The sequence below is a fragment of the Lepus europaeus genome, chromosome 8 (assembly GCF_033115175.1).
Source record: "Lepus europaeus isolate LE1 chromosome 8, mLepTim1.pri, whole genome shotgun sequence".
NCBI lineage: Eukaryota > Metazoa > Chordata > Mammalia > Lagomorpha > Leporidae > Lepus > Lepus europaeus.
In genome coordinates this window covers 87,640,145-87,663,728 of record NC_084834.1, presented here as the reverse complement: position 1 = coordinate 87,663,728, position 23,584 = coordinate 87,640,145, and the positions used below count along the sequence as shown (strand labels likewise).

At 37.3% G+C, this 23,584-nt stretch overlaps 1 protein-coding gene across 1 annotated transcript in view; it reads left to right on the top strand.

The window, feature by feature from the left end:
• MMRN1 (multimerin 1) overlaps positions 1-23,253 on the top strand; it is a 68,502-nt gene extending 45,249 nt beyond the window's left edge. The window contains exons 4-8 of the mRNA XM_062199159.1: positions 1,101-1,211; positions 2,233-2,406; positions 7,712-9,685; positions 20,745-20,891; positions 22,463-23,253. Coding sequence (XP_062055143.1) covers positions 1,101-1,211; positions 2,233-2,406; positions 7,712-9,685; positions 20,745-20,891; positions 22,463-22,884 — 2,828 coding nt within the window. The 3' untranslated portion in view covers positions 22,885-23,253. The remainder of the gene's footprint in view (positions 1-1,100; positions 1,212-2,232; positions 2,407-7,711; positions 9,686-20,744; positions 20,892-22,462) is intronic.
• Positions 23,254-23,584: the final 331 nt, after the last annotated feature.

Here is a 23,584-nt window from a genome sequence, read left to right as displayed (position 1 = left end):
TTGGCCCCAAATAATTACACTTCTCCCCAAGTTGCTGCTTCTTTTCTTCCACCAAATAAGCAATTACACAGAGTTTTTATAAAATGCAGTGAAGGGGAAATAGAAACAGCATCAACACAAAAACCTTGGACATGAATGGAAATTCATTATTTTAGCTCAGTGTTCAGAAGAAAAGCAATGCAAAATTCAGTCTCACAATTGAGACCAACCCAAGTTAGTGCCAAATATTTATACTTTGTGTGGAGTGGAGAAGCTTTAGTATCATTGTCACAGCCACATATGCCTCGGGGAGGGCAATGAACAGGTGCCAGAGGTGCAGATGCACTGATCCTGCCGCTCACACAGGAAGAGGGTGAGGATGCGGCAGGTCGGATATGCAAATTTCAGTGAATAAATTTGCCTATTAGAAATCTGTGCATTACAGGCAAATCTTACTGATGTATTCAATACTTTTAATAAATCTCTCGAAATTGTTTTTCCCAATGGAAAATTATATTGCCATTTAAAATATGACGATTCATAGGAAGTGGAAGCAATCCTTTATGAGTAGATAATTTTGTAAGAATTTCTATTTTTCTGAAATTTCGCTTACCTCATAGGTTGATGCCCCTGCGTTGTGTCTGTAACAGTTTACTTTTAGTCCATTTGAGGCTTTGTATTTATTAAAATCTAGGACTAGTTCTGAGTCGTCACTAGTTGCAAATTGCGTTGTTAAACAACTGGCCCTTGTGGTAGTCCTTTTATAGGGCTGCTACAGCTTTTAACACAGCCGGTTTTAAATTCCTCACAATTATACAGGCGGTTTACAATAGTTAGTTTACTCAGGGCCCCTCCTCAAGCTGCCACCCATTTTCATCTAAAGGAGACCTGAATAATTTAAATTTTTTTCCAGGCAGAATTAGACTCCTGCCCTTCTAACTCCAACGTGGTGTCACTTTGCCCCATGAAGGGGGGCGGAGCAGCCTACTCTGCAATCATCCGAGACCATCATGCTTCAGCACACAGGAAAATGAATGTCAGCCACATTATTACTCAGGACTGGAAAAAATGAGGCAGGCCCAATGCTTAACCCTCACTCTTCTGTGTTTGTCTCTGAATAGCCCGGGAACAGCAGCAATTGACGCACAGCAACCAGGCTGAAAGTAGCGCAGCTATTGGCAGAGGGACTGGTGAGCAACAGCTACATCAACAGCAAGACCATGGTGACACAGGTGATGATCACAATTACTATTGTCTCTAACTCACTCATTGTACACTGTTTATTATAATTCCCATGTAACAAATCTGCTGGCTATCAAGTATTTGATGGTGACCCATTAACATACCTCTCAATCCTTTTGTACTTGGTGCTGGATGTTGGGAGAAGCTGGACATAGATTTCCAGACTGAGAAGGACCTTGTATAATTGTTGAAGCGCTGCGTGCCAACACAGAAGTTTAAAAATGCCTTGATACTAGCTTGTAAGGAAATAGCAGGTTTCCAAACTAAAACCAAATTTGCATCCTTCATACCATGCAGTCATGGGAGAATCTTGACATTGAAGGATTCACTTGATCATTTTAAGGGAGCTAGGAAGGCCCCCTTCTGTTGTTTGATATGAGATCAATAATGGGTGTTGATTACTGACTAGGAGAAATCATAATTAAAACCAACAAGGATCTTATGTTGTTACAGCATTATGTCACTTAATTTCTCACCTTTCCAATAAAAAAATGCTATACCATTTCTCTTAGAGTTAGCTTTAGCTTTTGGAGACATGGATTCCTTAGCATGAACACATCTCTACTGTGCTATTGGTGTAGTTATATGAAACCAGGCACATTGAGAAATGTGACTAAAGAGAATCTCCTTAAGAATGCAAGTGAATGTGCCTTGGAAATTGTGCTCTAGTTTATTTAAGGGATTGGAATTCAGTATCTTTATGAAATACTGTAAAATCCTTAAATTACTGAAGGGCAAGTGTAAAGGGCCGAGAATCATTACTATTTAAAGTGATTCAAGCCATCTCTCATTTTAGAATTCTAAGTTTTTAAAATACTTTTTACCAAATTTTGCCCTTAAAAAGGCTTGACGTGCATGTTGGCATCTGCTAGAGGAAGTCAATGTGGTCTATATTTTCAAATACATTAGTTTCAGCATAATTGGTTTGAATTACCTTTAAAACGACCTTGATATTGGAGAAGTTTAATATGTATTTTAAAGGGTGCCAATTTTTTCTCCTTGTCTATGCAGCAGTGATGCAAAAAATGACCGACCAGATGAACTATCAGGCAAGGAAACTGACTCTTCTGCAGAAGCAGATTGACAGTTTTTCTTTGGCTGTGAATGATGTGAGAAACACATACTCCTCCCTGGAAGGGAAAATCAGTGAAGATAAAGGCAAAGAGTTTCAATCTTTTCTAAAAGGTAAAACCAAAATAAAATATTCACTGAATTAAGACAAAAGACAAATGCTTCCTTTATCTTGTCTCACATTATTTTGGATTTTTTCCTTTAACTTGGAATGATATGGAAATCTGAGCTAAGCATTTCTTGAATGTCATATTTTAAAATCACCCAACTTTCGATGTAGTTGAAATACCATATGTAAATATTTTTTACTATATTTTCAAATCTTTGTGCCATCTGGTTGATGGATATTTTGTACCTAGCTGCAGCCTAACTTGTATTCATTTATGGTTATGAGCCTTATTTAGTGTATTTTCATTGTGGTATCCAGTTCAAGAACAAAGATTCTAGTTAAGGAACTGTTATGAAGGCAATATTATTGATAGAGATATCGAGCATATATCTGGCATATTATTTTCCCAGAAATTATCCAGGTTATGAGATATAGTCAGTAAAATATATGTCAAGCATCCTAGTTTCTCACTGGAGGTTCCTTAGCATAATATTTTTCCCACTAATACTTGTTATTGGCAACATTCACTTTCCTGAAGCTGGGCCAGAGAGCCCTGATTGTTAGATATCAGTAAAGTGAGGCCTGTTGCTAGCTTCTAGAGGCCACTGTACTTCTTGACTCCTCTCTCTTTCCCCATGTTCAAAGCCAATAACATTGTGTTGAGTCCTCATGGAGTCCCTCCTGCCTTCTCTTCTGAATTCCTCTTTCACTCTGAAGGACTCGTGTTATTAGATTGGGCCTACTTGGATAATCCAGGAAAATTCCTTCATCTCAGAGTCTTTAGACTTAACCACAACTGCCACATCCCTCTTGACCTGGGGGGCAACATATCTACAGGTACTGGGTGTAGAAACATCAAGGTTGTATTAGGGAGCAGGGGCATGACTGCACATTATTCTGCATACCACATAGATTTATAGCCAGTGAGTAACTGCTTCAATAGCAGATAGCATTATTCCCAGGGTACAATAGGACCAATAAAGACTTTCAACAAATTCAGTCTAAGGAAAAAGAAAGGCTTGTGGGAGGAAACACCACATCAACTGTTGAGTGAGAGATTGAGATAAGTTAACCAGATAGAAGAGTTTCAGGTGGGCTTGATGCCCAGGTGCACGTTTGGTTGCCAAGAGTGTCCCAATTCATTAAATTTATTGTATGTTTCAGAATTACTCCTCTCCTTCACTGTGCTTTATTTTTTACAATACTCATTCTACAATTCCATTTATGTCATTTGCTTTTTATTTTAAAGATTTCTTCATTCATTTGAAAGAATTACAGAGAGAGTGGGAGAGACAGAGAAAGAGATCTTCCATCTGCTTGTTCACTCCCAACTAGGGTTGAGCCAGGCCAAAATCAAAGATCAGGAGCTTCATCCAGGTCTCCCACATAGGTGGCAGGGTCTCAAGCACTTGGACCATTTTCCACTGCTTTTTCCAGGCCATTAGCAGGGAGCTAGATTGTAAGTGGAGTAGCCAGGACTTGAACAGGTGCACATATGGGATGCTGGCATCACAGGCCTCAATTTTATATGCTATGCCACAATGTTGACCTCTATATCATTCTTTTTTTTTGACAGGCAGTGTGGACAGTTAGAGAGAGAGACAGAGAGAAAAGTCTTCCTTTTTTGTTGGTTTACCCTCCAATGGCTGCCGCAGCCGGCGCGCTGTGGCTGGTGCAATGCGCTGATCCGAAGCCAGGAGCCAGGTGCTTATCCTGGTCTCCCATGGGGTGCAGAGCCCAAGCACTTGGGCCATCCTCCTCTGCACTCCCTGACCACAGCAGAGAGCTGGCCTGGAAGAGGGGCAACCGGGACAGAATCCAGCACCCCGACCAGGACTAGAACTTGGTGTGCCGGCGCTGCTAGGCGGAGGATTAGCCTATTGAGCCGCGGCGCCGGCCTATATCATTCTTATATTATGTTTTCTCTATTGTGTTTCAAAGTTCAAAAATAAAAGATGGATATTTGGCATCTCTCATAACTTATTGGTAGTATAATTTTCTTAACATATAAATATTTGGTGCCGTTCAGCCACTGAGAAAGCTCCTTCTCCGCACATCTGCTGTAACCAAAGCTCCCTAGTGCCTGAGCATGAAAGAGGAACATTTTCCCCCTTCAGCGAAAACACGAGAAAGAAGTCAAATAGGAACAGTAAATAATTGATCATAACCATCTGAATGAAATTTGTTTAGCGAAATTTGATTATCATGATCTCAGAGCACTAGGCCCTTCAATTGCTTTTTGTGACCTACTAATCTACTAAAAAACTAGTGGCACTGACAAAGGAAAAAAAAAAACACATATGGCAACAGCAACAATGATGAAATTCCCTCCTTGATAGGAGCAATTAATTGTGTACTGAGCACAGTTATTAATTATGAGAACCAGAGGGCTTGTGCTTAATGAATATCCTTACAGGAAACAAAAACTAAGCCCACCCCCAAGGAGCTGTGTTTGTCTAGTACAACCACCACTTCTTCCCTTGTTTATTTTACAACCAAGGTGAGAAACACTGCTTAATCAGCAGTAGCCTGAGAAACTGTTGAAAATACTGTCTCAATCATCAGAGATAGCTGAATGGTACAGAAAGGCCATGCACAACCAGAGATGGGTCATGCCAATGTGTTTGATATCCAATCTATCTGTGCTTGTCAAACACAATAGAATCTGTTTAAAAAATAGAAATGTGTAAATTATGTAAAGCAGAATCAGGTAGAATTTTTTAAATGTGACCAGTCATATATGAACATAAAACATTCTGATATATTTCACAAAATCAAAGTCTTGCACAAATCTTCTTTAGTAACAAACTGTGGAAGGGTTAACTGAAAATCTCCTTATTCAAAAGCAAATCCTTACACTGCTACTCTGCTTGGTATGTTTGCAGACTGCCCGGATTTTATCCTTTCTCCCACATATTTTGTCATGAAAGTTTTAAAGCACAATAGCGACAGTACCTCACATTTATCTAATTGCATTGAAAAAGATTCTGTTCTTACCTACTGCTATTCCTATTTAGACTTTGATTTATGTAGTTTTAGTTTACTAAAGTTAAGCATCTATTGTCATTTCCATAACTAATTAACCAGTTCAGTAAAGATTAAAGGTATTTTTATTTCAATTTTGAAAACATCTTCAAATATAAATATGGGGCTGGCTATAAAATCAAAGAAGGTTTAATCCCTAACCATAAACATTTTATAGTATTTTATCAAGTTTTTGGTGCCATGATAATTGAAGTCAACTTTAATAACTAGGAAATAGCTTAATGATCCTATAGAAACAGCAATAAAAATAACTTTACCATTGCTATCACTGTACACTCAGTGAAGCTAACATATTTGAGATCAGAAATCTTACTTTCCAAATTTCATTTTATATGTAGCATATAGAATGTATTTAATGAATATTTGTTGAATAAATGGATAACGGTCTAAGCAAAATTTAGAAGATAAAAATACTTTAAGCCTTTCTGTTGTGATTATCCATGTTATTAGACACAACTGAGGCTATTTCCATATGATTTCTCATAATTGTGGCTACTTAGCCTTTTAATTAATTTATTCTTTCCTTGGTACTTTGGTGCTATGTGTCATTGATTACTACTTCATACTTCACATGTTTTTATTGGTATTTTCTACCACACATGATCTTTACCTACATATTTCTGCCTTTTAAAAAAGTTTTTGATTTATTTATTTTAAAAAGGAGTCGGAGAGAGAGAATCTCCCATTTGCTGGTTCACGTCCCAAATGGCCAAAACAGCCATGAGTCTAGAACCCCTTCAAAGTCTCCAAAGTAGGTGGCGAGAGCCCAAGGACTTGGGCCATCTTGTACTGCTTTCCCAGGCCATAGCAGAGAGCTGGATAGGAAGTTGAGCAGCCAGGACTCAAACCTGTGCTCGCATGGGATGACAGCAGGTGGCAGTTTAACTCACTGAGCCAAAGCACTGGCCCCTATATTTTGGACTTTCAAACTTATTTCTGTTTCAAATAGACTTAGAAAAAGTAAAATAAAATATCTTTTCCTTTTTCTTTTCATTTAGCAACATTGATATTTAGAGTGTAGGATTTCTAGGGAAATATAACTCCACATAAACCACCACCCACACTTCCAGCATTGTCTTTGTACCAGACTAAGTAATATCAAGGTGCTCTAGCAATACATTGTTCTATTTTTAGAATTGTTCTTTCACAATATTTTTAAGTATGTCCTCCATGCATATTCAATACTTTTGAAAACTTGATTATGAAATGAAGACATGAAGAGCCTGGGTTCATTTTTATCCAATAATGATCTTTCTTGAATAGGCTACATAGTAGCTTTAACTACGGCAATATCCCATTGTATAAACTTTCTGATTTAAAGTGCTTTGTATTATGTTAACTATATTTTGTTTTACAGTCCTTTTGAATTAAATAGACATATCTTCAACTTAGGTGTGTCCACAGTTAGATACTATAGTTCCACATCAAGCATATGTTGTATTTTTTACTGAATTTTACATTTTTTTATTCTAAGTAGTTCTGAACAGTCCAGTACCCTAATATTACCTTTAATGTCACCACATTCTGGTTATAATCAACCCAAGCTTTCTCACACTGTAGATACTGTTAAGTGCTGCATTTGTGGCAAGTTTCCCTTTCTCTCACTGTATTAATTAATGTCATATTATGATAATCTATTCTATCTTGAATTCTTGCTTTTATTTGAGGTGGACTTAGTTTTGTGATCCTCAAGCCTCTCATTATTATGATTTTATTGTTATTATAAACCATTGTTAAATCTTGTGAATATTACTTTATATTTTTCCTCACTTGGGAATCTCATTAAGGTTCTCCTCTACAGTCAATTTATTAGCTCTTATAAGCGCAAAACATAAGCTCTGAAACCTAATTACTAGAAAGCTAATAACATGGTCATGTGCTAACACCTGATATAATTTACTAAGGCAAAAAGCCTGAAGCCATTTATTTTCATGTGAGATCAGAACAAGAGTTGGTTCATATGTATCTCTACTCCTGAAGCCAGTAGCAGTTCCTTCATATCTTGACTACAGAGCTCTAGTTTTAGCATTGTAGTATGTTTTACACTGCAATTAGCTTCTCTCAGACTTGTCAGTTAAGAAAGTAAAAATCCCCCACAAATTGCAGGGTTTTTTTCCACATTTTTGTATGTAAATGTGTTTAAGTATTTTTATTATTACATCTTCTCAAGTATTTAATCTCAAACTGTTTATCTCATTAGAGATATCTGAAGTCTTATATGATTAAAACCATGCACCATTCATTGTTCTTCACTTCTTTTTCTAGGTCTAAAATCCAAAAGCTTCAATGATTTGGTAACAGACATAGTAAAAGAACAATTTAAAATTTTTCAAAATGACATGCAAGAGACTGTCGCTCAGCTCTTCAAAACTGTATCAAGTCTATCAGAGGATCTTGAAAACACCCGGCAATTAATTAAACAAGTTAATGAATCTGTGATTTCAGCAACAGCCCAGCAAAAGTCAGTTTCAATTCAAGAAAACAGACCTACTTTGCCTGATGTAGTAGATCTAAAGAATCACATTGTGGATGTAAGGCATGAAATGACCTTCACATGTGAGAAGCCAATTAAAGAACTAGAAGCAAAGCAGGTTCGTTTAGAAGATGCTCTAGCACAGGAACGCGCTAGGAGCCTTCTGTATTATGAATCCCTCAATCAGACTCTTTCTAAAATGAAGGAAGTACATGAGCAGCTTTTATCAGACCAGAAGAATGTGCCAGCTGGTGAGTCAGTTAGCAGTAATGTCACTGAATACATGTCTACTCTAAAGGAGAATATGAAGAAGCAGGGTTTGATGCTGCTGCAAATGTTTCATGATTTGCACATCCAGGACAGCAAGATTAACAACCTCACCATCACTGTGGAGATGGGGAAAGAATTTGTCAGGGGTGAGTGTGATGACTTGTTATCCAAGTGTAGAAATGATTTTAAATTTCAACTTAGGGACACAGAAGAGAATTTGCATGTTTTAAACCAAACTTTGGCTGAGGTTCTGTTTCCGATGGACAGTAAGATGAATCAAATGAGTGAGCAATTAAATGACTTGACACATGACATGGAGATTCTTCAACCTTTGCTCGAGCAGGGAGCATCTCTTAGACAGACAATGACATATGAACAACCAAAGGAGGCAGCAGTTACAAGGAAAAGGATGGAAAATCTAACAAACGCTGTCAATAGTCTAAATTTTCTTATCAAAGAACTTACAAAAAGACACACCTTACTTAGAAATGAAGTACAAAGTCGTGGTGATACTTTTGAAAGAAGAATCAATGAATATGCCTTAGAAATGGAAGATGGCCTAAATAAGACAATGACTGTTATCAATAATGCCATTGACTTCATTCAAGATAACTATGTGCTAAAAGAGACTTTGAGTGCTACTAAGTATAATCCTGAGATCCATGATAAATGTACCCAAAATATGGAAACCATTTTGGCATTTATTTCTCACTTTCAACGCCTGAATGATTCTATTGAGATTTTGGTTAATGACAATCAGAAATATGACTTTGTTTTGCAAGTTGCCAAGGCTCTCGCGTATTTCCCTAAAGATGAAAAATTAAGTCAGTTAAATTTTCAGAAACTTTATCAAATGTTCAATGAAACCACGTCCCAAATGGCAAAATATCAGCAAAATATGAGTCATTTGGAAGAAAAAATACTCTTAGCCACCAAGATTTCCAAACATTTTGAAACCAAGTTGCAAGAGATTGAATCTAAAGTGATCCAGACACTCATACCTTATTATATTTCACTTAAAAGAGGTAGTGTGGCCACTAATGATAGAGACCAAGCACTTCAACTACAGGTATTAAATTCCAGATTTAAGGCACTAGAAGCAAAATCCATCCGTCTTTCAATTAACTTCTCATTACTTAACAAAACTCTCAATGAAGTCTTAATAATGTGTCACGGTGCTTCCACAAATATATCAGAACTGAATGCTACCATACCTAAGTGGATAAAAGGTTCCTTACCAGATATTCACCTTCTTCAGAAAGCTCTAACAGAATTTGTGGAACCGATAATTGAGGTAAAAACTCAAGCTGCCCTGTCTAATTTAACTTGGTATATAGATCGATCATTGTCTGGTAACCTGGCAAATGCTGTCAGGTCTCAGAAGCAAGTCAAGTCCTTGTTGAAGAAACCTAATACACTCAAGAAACCAACAGTGAATGTTACCACTATTCTGATAGGCCGGACTCAAAGAAACACAGACAACATTATATCTCCAGGTAAGCTGTTACTAAGAAATAACTTTTAACCTCTATTTTTATTGAAATGATGTTTGGTAGATCTATTACACTTCATCAAGATCATAAAACGTAAAATGTGCTTACTTCATCTTAGGCGTATACTCAGATAATGCAAAGGTCACTGACAGATTTGAAGCTGAGTCTAACTATTAATTTAGACATCAATCCAAAACAGGTACTTCCAGTACAAATGTTTGTCTACATGCTTTTAATTTTTTCCAGACAGACCTCTATAAAACAATCAGATTTTCTCCCATAGAATATTTTTCACCAGACGTTCATTTTTGACATTACCTGGCACGATATCAGGTATGCAATAGAAACTGAATAACTGTGTTGAATGCTGTCTACAATGAATGTCAGGAATTAGATATGAGTAGATTGCCAAAGATTGCAAATGCCCAGATAAGGAACTCAGACAACATTCTGTAGAGCAGAATGTCTTAAAATGTGGAGCAGTGGGTAAGGCATGGTAAGAACTGGGAATTTTCTGGATGAAACTAGCAGTAATATGTAGCATGATTTCAGAGAATGAAATTAAGGTACCAATTAGGACATTGCTGAATGAATATTGGTAAGATTAATGTTTAAAGAAAAGGTAATTGAAACAGAGGAAACTGATATGAGGAAAATCTTGCAGGTACAACCTACAGAAGCAGAGAAACAGTTTAATCAAGGAATGATCTGAGGAACATCAAATCTTGATTCTGGTCCTAATTGTGTTAAAAAGTTTCTTTGTTAGGTATTAGCTAGGTAAAAAGTCCATCTCTCTGGGCCTCAGTTTTTTTTTTCTTTTAAGTGATAGAATTGCAACAGGTATTTGGCCAAAGTCATTAAGTGAAATGTGTGGCAGACTGCATTCACAGCCTGAATGCATGACACTTGGGGCAAGAATGTTCTGAGGTTTTGAATTTGGAGATGAGGCCAGAGTATTCCATTAACAGGCAATGATAATCGGGAGGAAAAAATAATTCAATGTGGTACAAATGAACTGCGTAATAGTCTCTCTGTACAAAAGAAATACGTTATGAATATATTTGCCATACGACTAATATTGAATGACCTCACAATAAGAATAATTGATTTTAACTAAAAGAAATAGATTTTTCTCATAATTTCTCATATACTACTGTTAAATTATATGTCTATTTGCATGAATTTTATATTGTTACAAAGATTTATATTATTTATTTGAAAGGCAAAGTAACAGAGCGAGAGTGAGGCACAAAGAGAAAGAGATCTACCAACTGGTTCTCTCCCCAAAACGACACAGTACCCTGAGCTGGTTCAGGTGAAAGCCAGGAGCCAGGAACCAGGAACTCCATCTGTGTTTCTCACAAGAGTGCCAGGGTCCCAAGTTGAGGAACAGGGTTTTTTTGTTTTTTTGTTTTTTTTCCTTTTTTTCATACAAATTGTTGAACCTTTTATTTAGTATAGAGTTGGTCTTCTGTTTATAAAGTTAATTGAAAATGTATCTAAGTGGAGAATGAGACTGGGAATTGAAGAGGGAGGAGGTGGAGGAGAGGTGGTAGTATGGGTCAGAGGGTGGGTATGGTGGGAAGAATCACTATATTCTTAAAGTTGTGCTTATGAAATGCATGAAGTTTGTATTCCTTAAATAAAATGCTTATTTAGGGAAAAATATTTTTAAAAGAAATTAAATGAGAAAAAAAAAGGGCATTTAGGGAGTGAACCAGCAGATGGATGGTGTCTCTCTTTCTGTCTCTCTTACCTTTCAAATAAATATAATACATAAATAAAAAGAATTTTAATGGGAAAAAAGAATGCATGTTAGGAGCTCATAAAATTATATTTAGATACTCATATAGTGATTGGCTCAGTAGCAGGCTTAATGTTCTAATAGGAAATAATTCATCTCTAATTCTGTTTTCCAATGATGTCTTGATAAAATTGCTTCCTACTCCTTTGTTTACTGTGAATTTTTTACAGTTCTATCTATCACAATGAATCATTAATTACAAATGCTTGATTCTATCTCAGTAAGGATATTAGTGACAATGAAGGGACTATATTCTTAATTCTATGTTTAAAGTAAGTATTCACTTTATGGAGAACCAACAACCAACATGATGTGTGGAGCCCTTTAAATGTGTGTATAGTTTTACATGCCCACTAACCTGGCCCTGCTTCTCTGGGCCATAAAAATGGTGGTGTTCATTGGATAGATTAGCAAGTAAGATCCATGTGAGATGATAAAGCCAGTGGCATCAGGTTAAGTTGCCCTGTATAAATAAAACAATATCAGAATAAACTACTGTATTTGACACACTGATACACGCTGATACATTGACTATGTTCCCTTTGAGTTTTGTTATTATACGATGAATACCATAGATTCACATTATAGTCTACATAACTAAGGTCAGAAGACAGCTTACTATCATATGAATCTCAGTCATGTTGTTCAGATTATAACTACTATTATTTATCTAATAATTGCAGTTTATAGAAGAAAAGTTATATAAATATCATTTTTAAATTTTAGTCTTAATTTTGTTAACTGGTAATTTACTTAGCCTAATAAAATCAATATTTCCTAAATATTGAATATTACTTATTCATATTTACTACATCACAGGCACTGGAAAAGTTATAGTATACACAAAATCAAATGTCCTTGGGTTCACAAGCAGTAGGTACATGTGCTCAGCAGTGGGGCTGCTGACATGATATAAAGTAGTTATCAAAAATCATCAACAGTTATTCACAAGATCTTCTTTGAATGAAATAGTAAGAGGCCAATTTGAGAGTGCTCATTGCTAGCACTTTGTTTTGAACCATGTCTACATTCACTTATGCTAATCTGGATTCCTAGTATGCCATTGCTGATAAGCTAGTCTGGTTCAATTGCTAAATATTTGACTTGTTTCTAAACACTATTCCAATAGACACCAAGAGGGTTTGATTTCGTCTTTGAGGATTTGTTTGCACAGCAATTGGCAGACATCTCTCTGCAGAGGAGTTTGGCTGCTTGCCCTTCCCAAAGTCCTTTCTCTTGGATCCTGTCTTTATATGTCAGCAGCCCCACTGCTGAGCCCATGTACCTGCTGCTTGGGAAACCAAGGACATTTGATTTCAACCATTTCCCCAATATTTCCCAAGTTGGTTCTCTTTAATAAATCACTCATTTTATAATTATTCCTATAAGCCTAAGAAATATTACATTCTATGAAACATTTGATAATATACTAAATACAAATTTTGAGATTATCATTGTTGTGAACATAGCAATTTAGAAGAGAAAAATATGGATGGGCATTTAGCCTAGCAGTTAAGACTCTTGCCTGCCCACATCAGAGTACCTAGTGTTGGCTCCCAGCTCTGGCTCCTGACTCCAACTTCCTGTTAATGCAGACCTTGGAAGGTAAAGGTGATGGTTCAAGTAACTGGGTGCCTGCCACCCATGTGGGAGACTTGGATTGAGTTCCTAGTTTTTGGCTTCAGCCTGTTGCCAGCCCCAGCTGCAGGGGAGTGAACAAGCAGCTAGGCAATATTTCTCTCTGTCTCTGTCTCTCTCTCTCCCTCTCCATCTCTCTCTCTCTCTTTCTCTCTCAGAAAAATAAGAGGCTAACGAATAGTTAATTATCTTGTATCAGATAAAAGCCATTTCTACTTACTTGTGAAACTTCTTCAAGGCTATTGGGATAATTAATGAGCTCTGAATTTGGAATCAGGAAACCAAGGCTCAAGTCCTGCCTGGCAATATATTTATCTGTAATAAGTCATTTATTTTTCCAGACCTTACTTTCCTTGCTTATTAAATAATGTGCCCACCTGAAGAGTTTATTTTGAGGATAAAGAAAAAAATCTTCATGGGGTATATTAGTAAGTTAGTGATGGCTATATGATATAATTTTCTTAGTGATATTAATGTTTATATTTTCTCAGTGTTTTCATTTACTATTTGATATGCAATTCTTTCCATGAGAAATATAATTTATAGACTCATGGTATTACATTGTCCCGACTTTACAGATTACAATGTTAACTCAGCATATGCTTATAACTTAGCTTATGCTTATAATATAATCATAAATCAAGAAGAATAGAATACAAAATGTAAAGACTCAGCTGTTTAAAAATGCACATTTATGATAAGCACAAGTTTAAGATGATCTACAAAATGTTTTAAGAATTATTTTATCCAAAACATTTTCTAATTATGTCATTTTTTATATTATAAAACAAAATATTCAAATATAACTCAAGGTATCTAACAAGTTGGTTTCTGTACAAAATTACTGAATATAAGCCACCTAAATTTTGAAAGCTACCTACTTGGAATTAGAATTTGTGATCTCCTTTAGAAGGCCCCCAAAACCATGCACGTGTTTAAGGAGTCACCAGAAGCATTTGTAGGACTTGACTTCTGCTTGTGTTTACAGCTAAGGGTTTTTATGGTCCAAAGATACACAACAGGATCCGCTAGAAGAAGAGATACATTCAAAATCTGGAAAAACCCATGCACAGCCATCCTTATCTCTTTCCCTCCCATGAAAGGGCTCATTGTTAAGTGTTCTTATTCCAGGCACAAAAATGTAGCCATGCGTACAATATTTCTCCATGGAGAAGCCCATCAGATCCTCTGCAGCCAAGGATTTTATTGGGTGCTGGTCACCCAGGCACGCAGGGAAATGCTAGCTTCTCAGAAGGAAAGGAGCTATCCAGCATAAAGCATATTGCTTACACGGAGTCTGGACAAGGGCACAGTAAATGGCAATTATCAGCTAGGGAATGGAGACGAGTCAAGGCCCCAGATGCTGCTCAAGGGGAAAACGTTGCATACAGGCTTTTCTAAAGGTAGCAGTGGCAGGCCTACTACGTTAGCTCTCGTTTGCACATGATCTTAAAAACATTCTTTGCGTCAGAGTTGATTAGCAGCCTTGCTACTGGGGTTGGCCTCCCCAGTTTGTGTCAATAAAACATCGGTGTTGAAGAGAATATTAAATGAACTACTTTTTGTTCAGGCTCCCTGGGGAAGAAAGATTTCCCCGGTTTTCCATAAGATGCCCCTTCATTTGGAAGGATGGTGACAGCTGAAGACAGAATCTTGACAAAGTTGACAACCGTTTTCTGAACCTTGACCTACAATAAAGTGGCCAGAATATCTAAGATGAGTCGTCAGAAACCCATGTACTTGATGGTCATTTCTGAACACAAATTCCAACATTTGGTCTAACACTCACAACAAAATGGGACAGAATGCCTTATTTCATTGACATAGTCACTGCATATACTTGGGTTCTTTCCCATGCAAGAATCACAGGAGCTGCTTTTTTAAAAAACTTTTATTTAATAAATATAAATTTTGAAAATACAACTTTTGGATTATAGCGGTTTCCCCCCCGTAACCATGCTCCCACCCGCAAACCATCCCATCTCCTATTCCCTCTCCCATTCCACTCTTCATTAAGATTAATTTTTAATTATCTTTATATACAGAATATCAACTTAGTATATACCAAGTAAAGATTTCAACAGATTGCACCCACACAGACACACGAAGTATAAAGTACTGTTTGAATACTAGTTTTACCATTAATTCACATAGTACAACACATTAAGGACAGAGATCCTACATGGGGAATAAGTGAACAGTGACTCCTGTTGTTGATTTAACAATTGACACTCTTATTTATGACGTCAGTAATCACCCGAGGGAGCTGCTTTCTTCTGAGATCAGACGAGATTGGGCGTGTTCAGAGTGGTATGGTATGGCCATAGACAAGCTGCTTCTTGATAACAGATGTTTGTCATCAAAGGTCAGAAAATAAATTTAATTAAGTGATCTGTAAGTTAAATACAAAGAATATATGCATTTTTCCTGGTCATTAACCAATGTGTCATGTGTTATTAAACCATTTTTTAATTTTTAAAATTATTTATTTATTTAAGGGGCACAGAGAGAGAGAGAGAGAGAGAGAGATCAACAGACACACACACAACATATACACATAAACAGAAAGAGAGAGGGAGAGAGACAGCACTCCCATCTGCTGATTCACTCCCCCAAACATCTACAATGACTTGTACCTATCAACACTATGTTATTATAAAGCTATATAGCATACTAAAGCGTATACTGTCACTAAATGAGTGTTACAGGAGTTTATTATTATAAGAGTTTAGTGTCTTATCAAGTACTGGGTGTATGGATAAATCTTACGAAAAAAGTTATACTTTGACGAGGCAATCATTTCTTCAACTAATTACTTATTCTGTTGAGTGTAATATGCTCAAATTCATGAAGAGAAATGAAAATTGTTTGCATGGGAATGTTACCCCATACATGTTCCTTACTAAGGTTTATTCTGAGTTCTTCAGGCAGACCAGTATTAAAATAATGTAGGCATGAACCAATGAAGACTTAAACTAGATGATAAGAGACAAGAATAAAATTATAGCTAGGGACATCAGTTAAATATGAATATGTAATTGATGGAAAACAACAACTAATTGGAAATATAAATTCTTAGAATAAAAAAAAACCACCAAAGTGGATTGATAACTAGGAAATTCATTAATCCATTAATATAAAAAGTAACATGGGGAGGTAGAAATGTACACAGGCAGGGCCAGCGCCGCAGCTCACCAGGCTAATCCTCCACCTGCAGCACCGGCATTCCGGGTTCTAGTCCCGGTTGGGGCACCGGTTCTGTCTCGGTTGCTCTTCTTCCAGTCCAGCTCTCTGCTGTGGCCCAGTAAGGCAGTGGAGCATGGCCCAAGTCCTTGGGCCCCTGCACCTGCATGGAAGACCAGGAGGAAGCACCTGGCTCCTGGCTTCAGATCAGCACTGAGCGCTGGCCATAGCGGCCATTTGGGGGGTAAACCAATGGAAGGAAGACCTTTCTCTCTGCCTCTCTCTCTCACTGTCTAACTCTGCCTGTCAAAAAAAAAAGAAAGAAAAGAAAATAAATGTACACAGGCAGAGAATTTTAGTTTGTGACATACAGTTTGAAGATCTATTATCTATATGGAAGTGACCAAAAGTCCAGTTTAAATGGAAGTCCGGAAGCAGAAAAAGATGTATAGATAGAATTTGGAAATCATTTAAAGAGGTGATACAGGAGGATACAGAAGTAAAACAAATATCTAGAAGAGGAAAAAGGTAGAAGATAGAAACATGGAGACTGCCTTTATTTGGAGAGAGCAGGAAGGTAAAAGAGAGAGAGAGAGGGATGAAGGATCAGAGGGAGAAAGAAGAGGAGAAGGAGGAGGTGGAGGAAGAGGAGCAAAAGGACCTAAAATGATTTTGAAATCCTAGACAAGCAATTGAGGGACTTGAAACAGATACTGTTTGTTTGCTTGTGGTATAATTTATACACAGTTAAATTCACTGATACCACCATCAAGATAGAGAACAGTTCTAACACGCCATAACATTTCCTCTTGCATCTTTGTAGTCAAACTCTATCCCCACTCCTAGGCACTGGCAACCAGTGATCTGTTTCTTCGTATACAATTTTCTTTCCTGGAATATTTAATAAATGAACTTCTACAGTCTGCAGAGACTCTTGAATCTGGCTTTTTTTTTTTACTTAAAATAGTGTGTTCCTGACTCTCACCGGCATTGCTATACCTATTCCTTTTTATTATTACTGAGTAGTAGTCCATTATATGGATATACTACAGTTTTTCTGCTTACCAGTTGAAAGGTATTTGGGCTGTTTACAACTTGGAGTGATTATGAATAATGCTGACATGCAGGTTTTTGTGTGAATGTAAGTTTTCTTTTCTTTTGAATAGATAAGCAGCAGTAGCATAGCTTGGTTGTAAGTATAGTTTCAATTTTAAAAGAAATGGCCAACCACTTAGCATTCCCATCAATAATGTATGAGAGTTGTCATTGCTGGATGTCTTTGCCAGCATTGACATCATCAATGTAGTTTATTTTACCATCTGGATGGTAAGCAGTTGTATTTTATGATATTTTACATTTTCCTAATGACTAATGACAAACAATATTTTAATCTAGACAATTCTTTTAACTCTTCTTTTGAATAAGCTAATGACTCCGAAGGATGAGGAGAAAACAGTCGATGATAGCAAATAAAAACACTTAATTTCCTAGGTCATGGCTTAAGATAATGGAACAATAATAAAATGGCAAGCTTAGAGTAATTCTTCTTGGAGAAGGCTAATATATCCAGTTAAGATTGCTGATATGTTTGAATGTGCTTAAAAGTAATATTTGAGGGCTTAAGGAACAAGGATACCAGGAAACAAGATCAAGAATGAAAGATGTGATGTAAAAGGGATGACAAAAAATCAAAACTGATACTTTGAAGAAAAAGAAGTAAAGATGGTTGGAAATACACCAGTGAATAAATGATGGGTAATTGGAACAGTGAATTGAACATTTATTATTAAAGATTAATGTTGACATTTGTAGTAGGTGTGGAAAAAGAATCTACACTAGTTCTTGAGCAATAAAAGTATAATTATCTGAACCAATGGAAGGAAGACCTTTCTCTCTGTCTCTCTCTCTCACTGTCTATCTGTTAAATAAAAAAAAAAGAAAGTATAATTATTTGTCAGAAACAATTTTGATAAATGGATAGTCAAAACAGTACTGACGCTAAGAGTGCATTCACAAATATGAGGGTAGAAATATTACAGTGAGCATTGCAATCAGGATGAAGCAGAAAGACTCATGCTGATGCTGTATGGTCATATTACCTAGAGTCAGAGTCACTGAGTGAATTTGTGTAATGTGCTTCTCTGTGTGTTACATAACTAGCCTGGTGTCAAAAAGACACGAATTTAGCACTTGCTAAATGACAGTCACTGTACTAAGCAGTAGCAACAGAAAGTTTAAGAAACAGAGAGTCTGAACCCTAACCTTACAAAAACTCACACTTTATTTGGAAGTAATTGTATCCAAGTATGCAAATTCTTTGAGAGACCTGCAAAGCATCATGGCAATAATTGAGAGAATTAAAGTAATTTACTCTACTGGGTAGACATGAGAGAAGATGTCAAAAAGTAAATGATGTGGGGCTGGAGCTGTGGTGTAGCAGGTAAAGGCTCTGCCTGCAGTGCCAGCATCACATATGGACTCCAGTTCAAGTCCTGGCTGCTCCTCTTCTGATCCAGCTCTCTGCTAGGGCCTGGGAAAGCAGTGGAATATGGCCCAAGTCATTGGACCCTTGCACCCACATAGGAGATCCGGAAGAAGTGCCTGGCTCCTGGCTTCGGAATGGCTCAGCTCCAGCTGTGTGGCCATTTGAGGAGTAAACCAGCAGATGGAAGATTCTCTCTCTCTCTCTCTCTCTCTCTCTCTCTCTGTGTGTGTGTGTGTGTGTCTGTCTGTCTCTTTCTCTGTCTCTGCCTCTCTGTAACTCTGCCTTCCAAAAAATAAGTAAATCTTTTTTTAAAAAAAGTAAACGATGCTTTATTGGAGCTAGAGATGTGTTTTTTATTTCAATACAAATAACCTAATGAACACTAACATAAACAGGTGCTTATAAAGGCACCTCATCACTTTTTAAGTATTTTAATAATAAAGTAGAAAAATAGGAGTCAAAAGATGTACAAAAGTAGACCTGTAACTAACTGTATAACAAATCATTGCCAACTGGAGATGCCAATTCAGTGCCAATCAATCTTTAATTGTCTGTTATGAGGTTCTATACTCAACATTGATCCATTAAGTATTTTTATCAATGACCTGGATGAATGTGTAAAGTGTAAAGTTGGAAGTGATAGCAAAGGTAGACAGGGTGGCTAAAACATTTCATTTAGAATAGAACAATGGATAAATTATTTTTTTAAATATTTATTTATGGGGCCAGCACTGTGGCATATTGGGTAAAGCCACCACCTGCAGTACCGGCATCCCATATGGGTGCCAGTTCGAGTCCTGGCTGCTCCAGTTCCTATCCAGCACTCTGCCATGGCCTGGGAAAGAAGCAGCGAATGGCCTGAGTCTTTCGGCCTCTGCACTCATGTGAGGAACCTGAAGGAATCTCCTGGCTCCTGGCTTCAGATCGGTGCAACTCCAGCCATTGCAGCCACTTGGGGAGTGAATCAGTGGATGGAAGACCTCTCTCTGCCTCTCTTTCTCTCTCAGTGTAACTATGACTTTAAAATAAATAAATAAATCTTTTAGAAATTTATTTATTTATTTACTTATTTGAGAGGTAGAGTTACAGACAGCAAGAGGGAAAGACAGAGAGAATGGTCTTCCATTTGCTGGTTCAGTCTCCAAATGGCCACAATGGCTGGAGCTGAGTCAATTAAAGCCAGGAGCCAGAAGCTTCTTCCTGGTCTCTCATGTGAGTACAGGGGCCCAAGCAGTTGAGTCATCTTCCACCACTTTCCTAGGCCATCAGCAGAGAGCTGGATCAGAAGTGGAACAGCTGGGATATAAACAGGTGCACTTCTTGGAATGCCAGCACCACAGGCAGAGATTTAGCCCACTACATCACTGCATCGAACCCTGCATAGCTTCTTTGGAAAGAGATGGTAACTCAGGTCTACTGAGGTAATGATAATTATTTATATGATCCCTTTAACACTTAATATGGTCACTTTAACACTTAAGATGTAGATAGGATTAAGTGTTAAAGGGATCATATAAATAAGATCAAACATCTGGTAATAATAATAGATAGAATTAAAAAGGAGAAATATTCCAACATGGGAAGCAGACTCATAGAATAACACAGCAGACTCATAGAATAACAATCACTGTAAGTAGCACTCTGGCCTAAGAATCATTCTGAGTCTGGCATTCTGATCTGGCTGAAAAGACCTTGAGAGCATTTCAGGTATGGAAAGCTAAGATACTGTGGCAAAAAAAAAAAAAAAAAAAAAAAAAAAGTACATGAAGAATCTCTGTGAGAGAGACCCCAGTGGCAAGAAGCGGCCATCAAAGAAGAATGCACCTGTGCCTGCACACTATTATTCTTATCTCAAGTTCAGTGCTTTTCCTTTTTGCTGCAAATTATGATTTGAGGTCAACAGGAAAACAGCCACTTTATCCCCTTTCATGTTGGTTCTTTCCCAGTACCAGAAGAGTATTCAGGCTGCAGGAAGTCCCCGTGCCAGAATGGGGGCACATGTATAAATGGAAGAACAAGCTTTACCTGTGCTTGCCGACATCCTTTTACTGGTGACAACTGCACTATCAAGCTGGTGGAAGAAAATGCTTTGCCTCCAGGTAAAAAAGGGCATGCATCCCTGGGTTTGCTCAATGTTATCACAGAAGCATTTTGGGAAAATATTTGTGAATGAATGGCTAAGCCCAGATAATGCAGCTCACTTAGCATGGAATCTTTTGACTTCTGAAACTTACTGAATAATGATTTACAAGTGGAAATATTTTCTTGGCAGGGACATTTGTGTTTATAAGCACTTGTGGAACTTTTCAATGATGCTATACCAAAGGCAGTTCATTGAAAATTCCATTCTCCCTCATAATCTTTCTCTTATGTATGTTAAAAGACAATTCAGCCGGCGCCGCGGCTCACTAGGCTAATCCTCCGCCTGCAGTGCCGGCACCCCAGGTTCTAGTCCCGGTCGGGGCACCGATCCTGTCCCGGTTGCCCCTCTTCCAGGCCAGCTCTCTGCTGTGGCCAGGGAGTGCAGTGGAGGATGGCCCAAGTGCTTGGGCCCTGCACCCCATGGGAGACCAGGAGAAGCACCTGGCTCCTGCCATCGGATCAGCGCGGTGCGCCTGCCGCAGCACGCTACCGCAGCAGCCATTGGAGGGTGAACCAACTGCAAAGGAAGACCTTTCTGTCTGTCTCTCTCTCTCTCACTGTCCACTCTGCCTTCAAAAAAAAAAAAAAAAGACAATTCAAATGTATGTATCTCACTGGTATAAATTCTTTTTCCTCAAACTCTTAAAGAAATATGCCTTTGACTCTCATCAGATGTGGTCATTTAAATGAAACCCTCATATATTTTCCACAAAGGATAAGCAAACAGTGCCATTTTCAATTGCACAAGGACTAACAGAAAATGCTCAAAAATGTTGAGTAATCCAAGAAAGCTATTTTGTACATTTAATGTGAGGAATATTGATGGCTCTATATTTACTGCAAGAATGCACCATTTCTGATTTCTATGACAGAAAATATATGCAGTATCTAGAATGCATTCTCTTTAATGACAGCCAACAAAAAAATGAGGCTTTTCTTAATAGTATGCTGCATAGTAAAGAGTAAATTTTTTAGTCTATTTTTAATTCTCAGCCTTTGTAAGTACACTTGGCATTAATTACAGGAAAAATTGCTTTTGTCTACTTTTCTGCAATGAATATGATTTCATTTGGTTTCTGCATTAGCCTCTAAAATCTGTTTGACAAGGTGCTAGAAAAATTGCTTCTACATCATGTCAGCTTCAATTCCTGCAAGGGGCTTTAAAATATTCTGGCATACCATAATAATCAGAGTGCTTTGAATTTCTTTATCTCCAAGGGGATCAAAGCAACATGCAAATTAGTCTTTGAGGCATTTCTAAGAGGAAGGTAACAAATGTTATTTTGATTTTATCCTGATCTAAATGGACAAATTGAGGCACTAATAGGTTAAACCACTTAGGGTGATGCAGCCCAGAGAAGAGTAAGGCATGCAGGCACTCACCAGCACACCTTGTGAAATTTGATGGAAAACTTTTTCTCTTTGCTAAGCCATTTTGTAACTGAGGAAAATGATAACGATATGAAGAGAGACAAAACAAGACAGAAACATGGAAATTAACTCTTGCCATTTTTTTTCCCTTTAACAGATTTTTCCAAAGGATCTTACAGATACGCACCGATGGTGGCATTTTTTGTATCTCATACCTATGGAATGACTACTCCTGGTCCTATCCTATTTAATGATTTGGATGTCAATTATGGAGCTTCATATACTCCAAGGACTGGGAAATTTCGGGTTCCGTATCTTGGAGTATATGTTTTCAAGTACACCATTGAGTCACTGAGTGCTCATATCTCTGGGTTTTTAGTGGTTGATGGAAGAGACAAACTTGCATTTGAGTCTGAAAATATTAACAGTGAAATTCACTGTGACAGGGTGCTGACTGGGGATGCCCTGCTAGAATTAAATTACGGGCAGGAAGTGTGGTTACGACTCGTGAAAGGAACCATTCCAGCGAAGATTCCCCCTGTCACCACATTTAGTGGTTACTTACTATACCGTACGTAAATTACTATGAGAGACAAGACTGTCACCTTTACTGAGAAACAGCCAGTGTTTTCACTTGTCTTTGCATGCACATCTGCTCTGTTTTTGGTTTTTCTACACGCCAAGAAAGCCAATTTCTTTTTTTCATCTGAGCAAACTGTATGCTTGTTTATTTCATAAAGTTATTTGAATACTTTTTGCATAGCCTGTATGCAAAGGAGTTCTTGCTCTAAAGAAATTTAGTGACATAGAAGACAAAGTCAATTCATGAGCACAACTATTCTTATTTTTGTTTCTCCATTGTTAGTCATTTCAGTTTAAGGTAATATTACAAAATATCAATCATGAATAATGTTAGTTACAATAGTCATTTCAATAAAACACGTAACTTTTGTTATTCCCTGCGTATTTAAATGTAAAACATATGTTCCTTAGATTCACAAATTAAAATAAATTCCTCAGAAACAAAAAGTGCTTTTTGTAAAACTTTTTCTATTTTTTCCTTGGGGTTTAGATGACCAATTTTATATACAAAAATTTTCCTTTGGAATTCAAAATTAAGAAAATTTGGTTAGAAACTTGAAATATGCTTAACCATTCTCTTTCTGTAATTAGAGAATAATGTATCAAATGGCACATAATTGGACATTGACATCCCAGTCTAAGGACTTCTAAGTGGAGCATTTACCTGTCATCATCATGCAATATCTACAGGGAGGAA